This window comes from Trachypithecus francoisi, unplaced genomic scaffold (genome assembly GCF_009764315.1).
Source record: "Trachypithecus francoisi isolate TF-2019V2 unplaced genomic scaffold, Tfra_2.0 Contig01451, whole genome shotgun sequence".
NCBI lineage: Eukaryota > Metazoa > Chordata > Mammalia > Primates > Cercopithecidae > Trachypithecus > Trachypithecus francoisi.
In genome coordinates, this window is record NW_022681432.1 from 2,076,927 (window position 1) to 2,090,899 (window position 13,973).

At 37.8% G+C, this 13,973-nt stretch overlaps 1 protein-coding gene across 1 annotated transcript in view; it reads left to right on the forward strand.

Annotated features, from left to right (window-relative positions):
• CHM (CHM Rab escort protein) overlaps nucleotides 1-13,973 on the forward strand; it is a 189,460-nt gene that overhangs the window by 89,583 nt on the left and 85,904 nt on the right. The window contains 1 exon segment of the mRNA XM_033233292.1: nucleotides 1,413-1,638. Within this exon segment, the coding sequence (XP_033089183.1) occupies nucleotides 1,413-1,638 (226 nt within the window).

The following is a 13,973-nucleotide window of genomic DNA, read 5'->3' on the forward strand; positions in this document are numbered from 1 at the left end:
TTTAACATTTCTTACTATTTTAATATGCTTGCTCTGATTTAGTGAGCCACTTATTACTGTTTTAAAATGCATTCTAACTCTGCACTATCAATAGGTTAGCCATTAGTAACATGTAGCTATTTAAATTTAAATTAATTAAAATGAAATAAAATAAAAAATTCAGTTTCTCAGTCTCATTAGCTATATTTCAAGGGCTCCATAGCCCCATGTGGCTACAGTGCAGATATTTTCATTATTGCTGAAGTGGCATGCTAGATTTTAATTTTTATTCTTATTATTTAAATACTACTGTCAACTGGCTCTTTGTAGTTAATAATCCCTTTTCATGATTCCATTATTTTTCTCATAAGTAAAAATACTATATATTTTGTCATTTTCCAGGATTGCTTTTGCCTAGAATCTTGAACTATTTTGTTTGGAAAAAAAAAAAAGGCTAGATGGTATATGGGGGAAAAATACTGGATTCAGAAAAGGGATGGTTTCTATTCTTGGCTTTGACCTATTTCATTGTGTGATCTGGGGCCAGTTACTTCACAGTCTGTTCAAAATGAATATGCCATTTTAGTATCAGAGCTGTATACTTTAAGTCCATTGGTCTGAAAATGTTAACCAAAATTGGAATATACTATTGATAATTTATTTATAAAGTTACAATGAGAAGTGCAGTGATATTTTTTTTCCTCTGCGAAATAATGAAAGTCTAATCCTTGCTCTTAAAGCTTCAAGTCTACTAGGATCTGTCATGTTATCCACAGTGACTGTGTAAAATTCAATTCTCTCAGTAAATTTTTATAATTTTTATTTATGTAAATTATTTCCGTAAAGTTTTTGTCTTTCATCATGGCATTGTATTTCCCACCACTGACAGTCCAATTACATTATATTCTGTTCTTGGTTTAAAGGAGTAACTTTTAGGGGTCCCATATGTTTTGATGTGATTATGTGGCCATAAGACTGATTCTAGTAGTGACACAGAAATTCATTTCATTATTTTTTAGTTTATTTTCTGATTATTAGTGAGAAGTATTTATCGTCTTAAATAAATACATTCCCATGTTGTCATAGTTGTTTAATATTTTCAGTACCATTATTGGCATTATCCTGCAAGTGTCATGACAATAAAGTGAGATTATTGCCAAATATGGCAACCCATTGAGTTATTTAATATTTTCCAGGTTTTTTGAATGCATGAAATGCTCAATCATATAAAGCTTAAAAATTGTGCCATTACTCCAAATCGGAGAGCGAGATTGTTTCCGCTTTTTTCTAAGATCAACCATCAGTGTCCAAAATGTAATACCAACTATGTCCTTTTTGAGGTCTTTGAAACACACTTCATCTCCTTTTTGTGGGGTGTTTTTAAATAGAAGTTTGGTTCTGATTTTGAGTGATAAAATTTCATCTTTTCATAGGATATGAAGATATTACATTTTATGAATATTTAAAAACTCAAAAATTAACCCCCAACCTCCAATATATTGTCCTGCATTCAATTGCAATGACATCAGAGACAGCCAGCAGTACCATAGATGGTCTCAAAGCTACCAGAAACTTTCTTCACTGTCTTGGGCGATATGGCAACACTCCATTTTTGTTTCCTTTGTATGGCCAAGGAGAACTCCCCCAGTGTTTCTGCAGGTAAGTTTGCCATTGGTTTCTTGTCCCTTCTAAAGGGGATACTTAAATAACAGGTGAGAATTAGGAAGGCAAAATGAAATTTATTCAAGATTTAGTATATGCAAATATATACTTTATTTTTTTTTTTATAATTGATTTACCTGCCTATCTACCCACTTAAGTGATATATTCAGTGTGGCCTGTTTTGAGCTTTATAAAAATACTATAAGTTCCTTTTTCCACTCAATAGCGTGATGGAAAGTATTGTCATTGCATATAATTTTAGTTAATTTTTATTGCTACATAGTATTTTATTGTGAATATACCACAGTCTACTTTTTCATTTTTCTGTTGATGTAACACAGGATGTTTCCAGTTTTTTTGCAGTTAACACCCTTGTGAATATTTCAAGTTATATATATTCAATAATTTCTCTTGGAAACATATCTAGGAGTGGAATTCCCAAGTCATGAGATACATGAATGTCAACACTTTACAACATCGTGTTCAGTTGTTTCTCTAGAGGGCTGTACCAATTACAACCTTTTAGCAGTACATAAGAATACCCAAAGCTTTTCATGTTTGCTAGTATTTAAAATTTTTTTGTCAATCTAACTCACATGAATTATCATTGCATTGGATTTTTATTTTTCATTTCCCTAATTAGCTGTGAAGTTGCACCTCTTCTCATATGTTTACTGGCCATTCATGTTTTATCTTCAGGAAATACTTGTTTGTGTCTTTTTTTGTTTGTTTTACACATTTTTTTTTAATTTTTATTTTTTTGTGGGCACATCGGGGGCATATATGTTTGTGGGGTACATGAGATACTTTAATACAGGCATGCAGAGTGTAATCCATCATGGTAAATGGAGTATCCATCCCCTCAAGCATTTATCCTTTGTGTTGAAAACAATCCAATTGTACTCTTTATTTTAACATGTACAATTAAATCATTATTGACTCTAGTCACTCTGTTGTGATATCAAATACTAGATTTTATTCATTCTTTCTGACTATGTTTTGTACCTATTAACCATTCCCACTTAACCGCTGTCCCCTCAAAACTCTCCCCAGGCTCTGATACCCATCCTTCTACTCTCTGTCTCCGTATGTTTGTTTTAATTTTTAGCTCCCACAAATAAGTGAGGCTATGCATTGTTTGTCTTTCTGTGGCTGGCTTATTTCACTTAATGTAATGACCTTCAGTTTCATCCACATTGTTGCAAATGTCAGGATCTCATTCTTTTTTTTTTTTCTTTTTTGAGATGGAGTCTTGCACTGTCACCCAGGATGGCGTGCAGTGGTGCGATCTCGGCTCACTGCAACCTCTGCCACCCGAGTTCAAGTGATTCTCCTGCCTCAGCCTCCTGAGTAGCCGGGATTACAGGTGTGCCACCACAGCTGGCTAATTTTTGTATTTTTAGTAGAGATGGGGTTTCAGCATCTTGGCCAGCCTGGTCGTGAACTCCTGACTTCGTGATCCACCCGTCTCCCAAAGCGGTGGTATTACAGGCGTGAGCCACCGCGCCCAGCCAGGATCTCATTCTTTTTATGGCTGAATATTACTCCATGGTGTAACTGTACTACATTTTATTTATCCATTTATCTGTTGCTGGACACTTAGGTTGCTTCCAAGTCTTGCTTATTGTGAACAATGCTGCAATAAATGTGGTGTGCAGATATCCTTTGATACACTGATTTCCTTTCTTTTGGGTATATACCTAGCAGTGGGATTGCTGGATCGTATGGTAGCTCTAGTTTTGCTTTTCTGAGGAACTTCCAAACTGTTCTCCACAGTGGTTGTAGTAATTTACACTCCCACCCACAGTGTTCAAGGGTTCCCTTTTCTCCATATCTTTGCCAGTATTTGCTAGTGCCTTTCTTTTGAATAAAAGTTATTTTAACTGGGGTAATAAAATATCTCATTGTAGTTTTGATGTGCATTTCTCTGATGATCAGTGGTATTGAGCACCTTTTTATATGTCTCCTTGCCATTTGTATGTCTTCTTTTGAAAAATGTTTCAGATCTTTTGCCCATTTTTTAGTCATACTGGATTTTTTTCCCGTAGAGTTGTTTGAGCTACTTATATATTCTGGTCATTAATTCCTTGTCAGATGGGTAGTTTGCAAATATTCTCTTTCTTTATATGGGTTGTCTTTTCACTTTGTTGATGGTTTCTTCTGCTATGCAGAAACTTTTTAACTTCATGTGTTCCCATTTGTCCATTTTGCTTTAGTTGCCTGTGCTTGTGGGGCATTGTTTAAGAAATCTTTGCCCAGACCAGTGTCTTGGAGGTTTTCTTGAATGTTTTCTTGTACTAGTTTTATAGTTTGCAGCATTAGATTTAATTTTTTAATCCATTTTGATTTGCTTTTTATATATGGCAAAAGATAGGGGTCTAGTTTCATTTTTCTTCATATGGATATCCAGTTATCCCAACACCCTTTATGGAAAAGACTGTCTTTTACCCAGTGCATATTCTTGACACCTTTGTCAAAAATGAGTTCACTGTAGGTGTGTGGATTTGTTTCTGGGTGTCTATTCTGCTTTTTGGTTTACGTGTCTGTTTTTATGCCAGTACCATGCCGTTTTGGTTACTATAGCTCTGTAGTATAATTTGAAGTAAGGTAATGTGAGTCCTCCAGTTTTGTTCTTTTTGCTCAGGATAGCTTTGGCTATTCTGGTATTTTGTGGCTCCATATACATTTTAGGATGTTTTCATTTCTCTGAAGAATGCCATTGGTATTTTTATACAGATTTCATTAAATCTGTAGATTGCTTAGCATAGTATGGATGTTTTAACAATATTGATTTCTTCCAGTCCATGAACGTGGAATAGTTTTCCATTTCTTTGTGTCCTCTTCAATATCTTCCATCAGTGTTTTATAGATTTCATTGTAGGGATCGTACACTTCTTTGATTAAGTTAATTCCTAGGTATTTATTGCATTTGTGGTTATTCTAATTGAGATTACTTTTTAAAGTTTCTTTTTCGGATTTTTCAGTGTTGACATATAGAAATTCTACTAATTTTGTACGTTGATTTTATACTCTGCAACTTTACTGAATTTTCAGTCTAATAGTTTTTTGATGGAGTCTTTAGGTTTCTCCAATATAAAATTATATCATCTGCAAGCAAGGATGATTTGACTTCTCCCAGCCTCTCCCAGTAGCCACCACAGCCACTGGCCCACTGGGAGTTCTGCCAGGCCACGCCTGATGTTCACTTAAACCCCAAGTGCTCTTCAGTAAGCTTGTGTTGAATGCTTCCAGGCTTGGGCCTTACCCTTCATGGCAGTGGGCTCCCCTCTGGTCGAGGGTAGGTCCAGGAAGGCTTTCTAAGAGCCTGGGCCTCGACTTGGGTCCCCAAGAGCCTGCTTGGTGCTCTGCACCCCTGTGGCTGAGTTGGTGTTTAACACACAACACAAAGTCCCCTTTACTTTTCTCTCTGCTTTGCTCAAGCAGAAGTCTTTTGCCATAGACACCACAGCTGGGAATGTACCAGGTCTCACCTGAAGCCAGCATGTCTCAGAATCTCACGGCTTACTACCTGGGTATTACTGTTGGTTATTTTGTAGCCAAGGGCTTTGAACTAGCAGGTGATGAGCCCTGCCAGGATTGGGTCCTTCCTTTCAAAGCGACAGGTTCCCTTATGGTCCATGGTATGTCTAGAAATGTTTTCTGGGAGTTAGAGTCTAGAATGGTGGCCTCATGACTCTACCTGGTGTCCTATCTTATTGTGACCGAGCTGCTATCCAAGACGAAAGACAAAGTCCTTGTAATCTTTGCTCTCCTCTTCTCAAGCAGAAGGAATTAGTCACCTTCATTGCTATGAGCTGCATGGCCTCGGGTTTGGGGAGGGTGGCACAAGCAGTCCCTTAGCTGCCCAGGCTGGTTTCTCCTTAGGCCATGTGCTGCCCTAGTCCATGGGCTCTAAGCCCAGCCCAGCATTAGCACTTACCTAAGAATTACAGTCTTTGTGTCCTAGCCTGCCTTTCAAGTATACCCAGAACTCCAGAGCACCTTAGCCCAAAGTGGCAAGGCTTGTTGAGACGCTCGAGCTCCAGCTGCTGGGATGGGCCATTCCTCTCTTGCTAGGGCTTGTCCAAATGCTGTCTCAGTGCCAACTGAGCCCAGCATAACTTTGCTCTCCACTGACAGGGCAGCACCGGGTTCAATGCTACATCCCCCAGTTGCTATGCTCTCACTCCCTCAAATGCATAGATTTCTCTCTCCACGCCACATGGCCACTGCCGTGGAACTGGGGAGGGGTGGTATTGACGATTCAAGACTGTCTTCAGTGCCTCCTTCAGTGATAGGAAGTTGCAGCCTGGTACTGTGATTGCTTACCTGATTTTTGCTTCTTATGACGGTGCTTTTTTTGTGTGTAGTTAGTTGTTAAAATTTGGAGTTCCTGTGGGAGGGATGATCACTAGAGGCTTCTATTTGACCATCTTGCTCCACCCTCTTGTTGTTGACCTTCGCCGTTTGTTTATTGGTTGTTGTCTTTTTCTTATTGATTTGTAGGAGTTTTAAAGTATATCCTGATTAGTGATCTTTTTTCAGTTATATGTGTTGGATGTATTTTGTCTTATGGTTTTTATGATACATAAAGGTCATGAAGATTAATACAGTCAAATAGAGCAATCTTTTTTTTTTTTTTTTTTTTTTAATGCTTAGCTTTTTTGGGGAGGTCATATAGTATACCTGAAGTATGGAGACAAGACTGCCTAGATTTAAGTCCTGACTTTTCTGTTTATTAGCCATGTAACTTTGGGTAAGTTTTATGACCTCTCTCTGTTTTTCAGGTATCAAATTTGGGATTTTTTTATTCAGTTGGAACTTTGTGTCCTAATTCATTATTTTCTGCTCTTTATTATCTCCTTTATTTTGCTTTCTTTGGATTTTATTTAGATCATCTCTCCCCTCCCCTGCCCTTGGCAATTATTAGCCTGAAATTCCATGAATTAAGTATTCATCTTTTAAATATTTTCTAATATAAGCATTTGAGAATAATTCCTCCAGTTTACATCCATTGGTGGCAAATGCTTCCTAGTTGTATCTGAAAATAACTTTTTCTTCTTTTTTGTCTTGAGTGGAAGTTTACTAAGTAAACAATGCTAGACTGACTTTTTTTTTTTCAAATACTTTAAAATTTTGTTCCATGGTCATTTATGTTCCACTTTTGCTGCTGAAAAGTTCAATGTCAGCCTACTTTGTCATTTCTTTATTATGACAAGTTACAAAGATATCTTTTTTCTCTTACGTTGTTTTTTAATATAGTTTGCTTTTGTATTCTATATTTTTACTACAGTGAATATTAGGTGTTGATTTCTTTGTATTTATCTTGCTTAGTATAGGTTGAACCATATGAAATTAACATTATTCGATGATTTTAGACCTACATTGTCCTGTGGTTCAACCAAATACATTGTGCTTTTTCTGTCTGTAAATTTATGATGTTTATTGTTTTGGAAATTGATTAGCCAATATCTTGATAAGTATTGTTTTTTCTTTCTTTTCTCTTCTCACCTTTTTGTAACCCTAAGTAGGTATGTTTTAGAACTTAGCATTTTCTCTTCTATATCTCTCAATCTCTTTTTCATATTTATCATCTTCCTGTCTTTCTGGCTGTATTCTGGGTACATAATTAAGATCTGTATTCCAGTGTATTAATTCTCTTCACTATAACCCATTCATTTTCTTTCTTCAATATTATATTTCATTTTCAGAACTTCTACTCACCATCTTCCTTGTCATTCTTGGTATTTTTTTACTTGTTCATTTTTTGAAATTATTTATTCTATTTAGTCATTTCATATATAGATATTTTACATTTTCTTTCTGATAACTCTAATATTTAAACTTCATAACAGTATAATGTTGCCATGTATTGTTTCTATTGATTCATCTCCATGATTTTGCTTGTGTGTGCAATGCTTTTCCTTAGCTGAGAGTTTTATTTGATTGATTTTAATCTGGGTACCCAAATTGCGAGTGCCCTTCTTCAGGGATTATTTGTGTTTGCCTCATCCTGAAGGCACTACAGAATTGGGATCATTTTAGTTCCCTTTGGGGAATCTCACTTAATAATGCAATACAACCTCCACATAGTGATACCGTCACAAGGTTTTTTTGTTGTTGTTGTTGTTTTAATTTCAGTGTTTATTGCTCAAAGCGTTTATTTCAGGTTAGGGTTGTATTGTATGTACATGGAGATCAGTGTTTTCCATGGACATTCCCCTTCCTTCAGTGTCATGGGTTCAATAACAATTATTTCATATAAGACCTAGTTTTGGTATTAACAGGAAGTCTCTTCACAGTATCTAGTTCAGTTTACCCCTGGAAGTAGATATTCTCAAATTTACATTTCCTAAATATGTGATTTTATGACTTTAGGTGGCAACATTATAAATCTGGAAGTAACTTATTTCCAAATATGATAGATCTGTGTATTTCTAGACAAGCTCTTCGTCTTCTGATCGTCAAAGTAGGAATAAATGGGGAGTGCCATGTCCCGCAGGAACCAAAGGTCCTTCTATTAACTTAATACAAGCGGGGGGAGTTTTGTGGTTTTCTTAGTTACTCTTTCCCTCTTCCTGTGTCATTGCCTGATTCAAAGGAGACACACCATGTTTTCTCTCATGTTGCCACTTGCTACTCACTCCTATGCAGCTTAGGATAAGGAACAGAAACAGAATGAACAGATCACTGGGAAGTGATCTAAGCTCACTGGCCTCGTTACTAGTGTTTTACAAAAATGGAGTGTTTAGCCCTATTTATCTCTTTTCCACTAAATCCCTCTAGTTCTAATTAATACATTAAAAAATTCATTTTGTTTTTATTTCTTTTGAAGGGAAAAGACATTTACAAGTTTTGTTTGTTGTGTACAGATATAAAATTTCAGAATGTGATCTTATGTATTGAATCTTAGACAAAGAAAGCATTTTTCTCCAAAGATGGTTGTAACCTTAAGGCTGAGATTTGTCAGCCTTACATATATTTTTATTCTCTGCAGAGCCTACATGTGGCTCAGATTGAATGCTTTTTATAAAAATTATACCTCATCCTGCCAGGCGTGGTGGCTCATGCCTGTAATCCCAGCACTTTGGGACTAAATATATTAAACTTCTGGGTAATTCTCTTGAGTTCTTATATTTTATATACATGAGACTCTCTGTGAATTATAATAAACATGCATTTCCTTGACCTGCAGATATTAACTTTTAATTTTACATTAGATTCTCTCCATAATGCTTTAAATTCCATATAAATATGTTTTATTTTTATCCTAAGGTAGTAACACTATCACCATCTATACATCATAGCCTACACATTTTATCACCAGGTTATCAGAATAAGGTGTCACCTGTTCTGTGATTTCTAACCACCATTCTATATTCTGTTTTAATATAAGCCTCTTAAGCATTTCTCAAAGCCAGTTACAGCATGTTCTCATCAAGGCTACTATTATAAATGGTATGCATGCATATTTATGTGAAGGATTCAAAGACATTTGGAAGTCATATCCTTGCATTCTAAATGATTTCCGCATGTGACATTTTAACTACTAGAGATAACTTTCATGAATAAATGTCCTTTAAGGCTTTTATCAATTTAAATAGGTAGGTTATTTTTTGGTAAAGAAAATGAAACATATTTATGTTGCTACCTAGTATCCATTAATACGTCAGGATATAATAATTGGAACATATTGGAAGAAAAGTCATTAAAATCTATATATTTTTCTAGTCTAGCAAGCTTTACAGTTTTCCCTAATGTAAATTAATTGGTTGATAAGTTTTCCGGCACATTGCACAGGTTATATATGCAGTTTATAGACTTTACTCTCACAATATATCTTCCAAACAGAAAACCTTTTTAAGCCCTGACATATTTGGTTATCTGTGTGGTTGGTAACATAGTAGCCTTTATAACTATATTCTAGTTCGGAATAAGTTTTATACACTACATCATGTATTTATAACCTGTTAATTGGAGCAGTATCAGTGGAAATAACCTTTACATTTTTTATATGTAGCTGTGAACTGCCCAGAGATTGTTACTTAATTTTGTTAAAAGAGGGCATTTAACTGTCAACCTTTTATATGATTCAGTTTTTCATTATTCTGTGTCCTAGATTTGATCTAATTTTTTCCTTTAATGTGGTAGAATTGTTAAAAGATGAAGGATGAGTATGTTTCACTTTTAGCATGTGATAAGTTTATGTATATAAATAAATCATGTAAATTATCACCACCAAACACTTTTATACCAATTGTTCAATCAGATGAAATTTTCCTGAGTATTGTATGTGGAAAATTGAAGATGTGAGATTTATAGGAAATCGTGTAACACAAGCTGATCTCTAACTTATAGCTTTTATTTATTTATTTTTAACTTTTCGTTTCAGGGGTAGATGTGCAGGTTTGTGCTATAGATAAATTGCATGTCGCTGTGTGTAGTAGGCCATTCTTGCATTGCTATAAAGAAATACCTGAGACTGGGTAATTTATAAAGAAAAGGGGTATAATTGACTCATGGTTCTACAGGATTTATAGGGAGCATGGTACTGGCATCTGCTCAACTTCTGGGAAGGCCTTAGGAAGCTTACAATCATGGTGGAAGGAGAAAGGGCAGCAGACATGTCACATGACCAGAGCAAGAGCAAGATAGGAGGAGTTGCCACACACTTTTAAACAGCCAGAACTCATGAGAACTCACTCATTATCATGAGGGCAGCACCAAGGTGATGGTGTTTAACCATTCATGAGAAATTCACCTCCGTGATACAATCACCTCCAAATAGGCTTCACACTTCCAGTTCTGGAAACTACAATTCACTGATATTTGGGCAGGGACAAACATACAAACTTATTCTGCCCCTGGCCCTTCCCAAATCTCATTTTCTTATCACATTTCAAAACACAAGCATCCCTTTTCAGTAATCCCAACCAAAATCTTACTCCAGCATTAACTCAAAATTCCCAAGTCCCAAATTCAAATTCTTTTCTGGAAATGTGTTCCTTCCACCTCTGGGCCTATAAAATCAAAACAAGTTACTTACTTCCAAGATACAACGGGGGTTTAAGTATTGGGTAAACATTTCTGCCGAGACCAGCTTGGTCGGGGAGACCCTAACCCAGCGGCGCTAGAGGAATTAAAGGCACACACACAGAAATATAGAGGTGTGAAGTGGGAAATCAGGGGTCTCACAGCTTTCAAAGCTGAGAGCCCCGAACAGAGATTTACCCACATACTTATTAACAGCAAGCCAGTCATTAGCATTGTTTCTATAGATACTTGATTAACTAGAAGTATCCCTTATGAGAAAGAAGGGATGGGCCTAAATAATGGGGTGGGTCTGACTAGTTATCTGCAGCAGGAACATGCCCTTAAGGCACAGATCGCTCATGCTATTGTTTGTGGTTAAGAATGCCTTTAAGCGGTTTTCTGCCCTGGGCAGGCCAGGTGTTCCTTGCCCTCATTCCGGTAAACCCACAACCTTCCAGCGTTGGCGTTATGGCCATCATGAACATGTCACAGTGCTGCAAAGATTTTGTTTATGGCCAGTTTTGGGCCCAGTCTTCCTTAGCCCAATTACACTCATCACTCTGTTATACACATTTCAAAGGGAGTGTGTTCCGAACACATTCCAAAAGGGAGAAATTGTCCAAAAAAAGGGGGGCTACAGGCCCCATGCGAGTCTTGTAAGGAGCAGGCTCCCAAGGCCTTGGGCAGCTCTGCCCTGTGGCTTCATCGAGTTCAGCCCCTGTGGCTGCTCTCTCAGGTTGTTGAGTGCCTGTGACTTTTTCAGGTGCAGGGTGCAAGCTGCCTGTGCCTGTACCATTCTGGAGCCTGGCGTATTGTAGCTCCCTTCCCACAGCTCCACTATGCAGTGCCTCAGTGGGGACTCTGCATGGGGCCTCTGACCCCACATTTTACCTCTGTACTTTCCTAATATAGGTTCTCTGTGGGGGTTCCATCTGTGCAGTAGGTTTCTGCCTGGACACCCAGGCTTTCCCATATATTCTCTGAAATCCAGGTGGAGGCTGCCAAGCCCCCACCACTCTTGTACTCTGTGTGCCTGGAGGCTTAACACAATATGGAAGCCACCAAGGCTTATGGCTTGCACCCTCTGAAGTAGTGACCAGAGCCAAACCTGAGCTCATCTGAACTGAGGCTGGAGCTGGAGTGGCCTGGGTATGGGGAGCATGTTGTGCAGGGAAGCAGGGCCCTGGGCCTGGCTCCTGAAACGTTTCTTTCTAGCCCACAGGGCCTGCGATGGGAGGGACTGCCTCGAAGTTCTCTGAAATGCCTTCTAAGCCTTTTTCCCATTGTCTTGGCCATTAATACTTGTCTCCTTTTTAGTTATGCACATTTCTCTAGAAAGAGATCGCTCTGAAGCTCACTTTGATTCTTCTTCTAAAAATGGGCTTTTCTTTTCTACCACATGGCCAGGCTACAAATTTTCTAAACTTTTACACTCTGCTTTGCCATTAAATATAAGTTCCAACTTGAGTCATTTATTTGCTCCCTCATTGAGCATAGGCTATTAGAAGCAGCCAGATCACATATGGGATGCTTTGCTGCTTAGAAATTTCTTTAACCAGGTACCCTAAATCATCACTTTCAAGTCAAGCTTCCACAGATCCCCTGGACATGAACAGAATGCAGCCAAGGTCTTTGCTTAGGCATAACATGGGTGGCCTTTGCTCCAGTTCCCAATAAATTCCTCCTTTCCGTCTGAGTCCTCCTGAGCCTGGACTTCATTGTCCATGTAACTGTCAGCATTTTGATCAGAGCCATTTATCCTGTCTGTGAGAAATTTTAAACTTTCCCTCATCTTTGTATCTTCTTCTGGGTCCTCTAATTTCTTCCAACCTTTGCTCATTGTGCAATTCCAAAGTCACTTCCATATTTTCAGGTATCTTTATAGCAATACCCCAATCCTCTGTACTATTTTCTATATTAGTCAGTTCTTGCACCCCTATAAAGAAATACCTGACACTGGGCTATTTATAAAAATAAGAGGTTTAACTGGCTCACAGTTCTGCAGCCTTTAGGAAGGATGCAGCACCATAGGAAGCATGGTGCTGTCATCTGCTTGGCTTCTGGGGAGGCCTCAGGAAGCTTACAATTATGGCAGAAGCTGAAGGTGGAGCAGGCGCATCACATGGCAAGAGCAGGAACAAGAGAGAGGGAGATGCCATACATTTTTATACAACCAGGTCTTATTAGAACTCACTATAGTGAGAACAGCACTAAGAGGATGATGCTAAACCATTCATGAGAAAGCCACACTCATGATTCAGTCACCTCCCCCCAGACCCCACCACCAATACTGGGGATTACAATTCATCTTGAGATTTTGACAGGGACAAATATGTAAACTATATCACGGGTCTTTGGTGTACATATTATTTTGTTAGCCAGGTAATAAGCATAGTACCTGATAGGTAGTTTTTCTAGTTTTTCAGTCCTCACCCTTCTCCCATCTTGCACCTTCGGGTAAGTCCCAGCATCTATTTTTTCCCTCTATGTGTCCGTGTGTTCCTGTCATTTAGCTCCCACTTATAAGTGAGAACATGTGGCATTTGATTTTCTCTTCCTGCGTTAGTTTGCTAAGGATAATGTCCTCCAACTCCATCCATGTTCCTGCAGAGGACCTGAACTCATTCCTTTTTATGGCTGCATAGTATTCCATGGTGTAGATGTACCACATTTTCCTTATCAAGTCTTATATTGATGAGCATGTGGGTTGATTCCATGTCTTTGCTATTGTAAATAGTCCTGCAGTGAACATACTGGTGCATGTGTCTTTATGGTAGAATGATTTGTATTCCTTTGTATATGTAATCCATAATGGGATTGCTAGGTCAAATGGTAGTTCTGTTTTAAGTTCTTTGAGAAATCACCAAACTGCTTTTCTTAGTGACTGAGCTAATTTACATACCCACCAGCAGTGTATAAGCTTCCCTTTTCTCTGCAGCCTCACCAGCAGCTGTCTGACTTACAGCTTTTAAAAAGAGAATTAGAGAAGACCAAAAGTTACAAACATATAAATGGATATATGCATCTTTAAGCAGCTTGCTCAAAATTATAGGAGCAACATGGAGGGAATGGAAAAGGAATCTCCCATTTAACGAACTTACTCGGTGATGACAGAAAGAACTATGCCTAAAATGGGACAACATGCTACTGTGATTTTGTGATAACCATGGAGTTTGTGCATTTATATAGACTGTAAGGTATTTTCTGTTTTTTTGTCTTTCCCCCCTGCTTTTAAAAATCCCTTTTTTCAATCCAAAGTCAATACATTTTACTGAGTGTTTTTTAGTTCTCTTTGGATA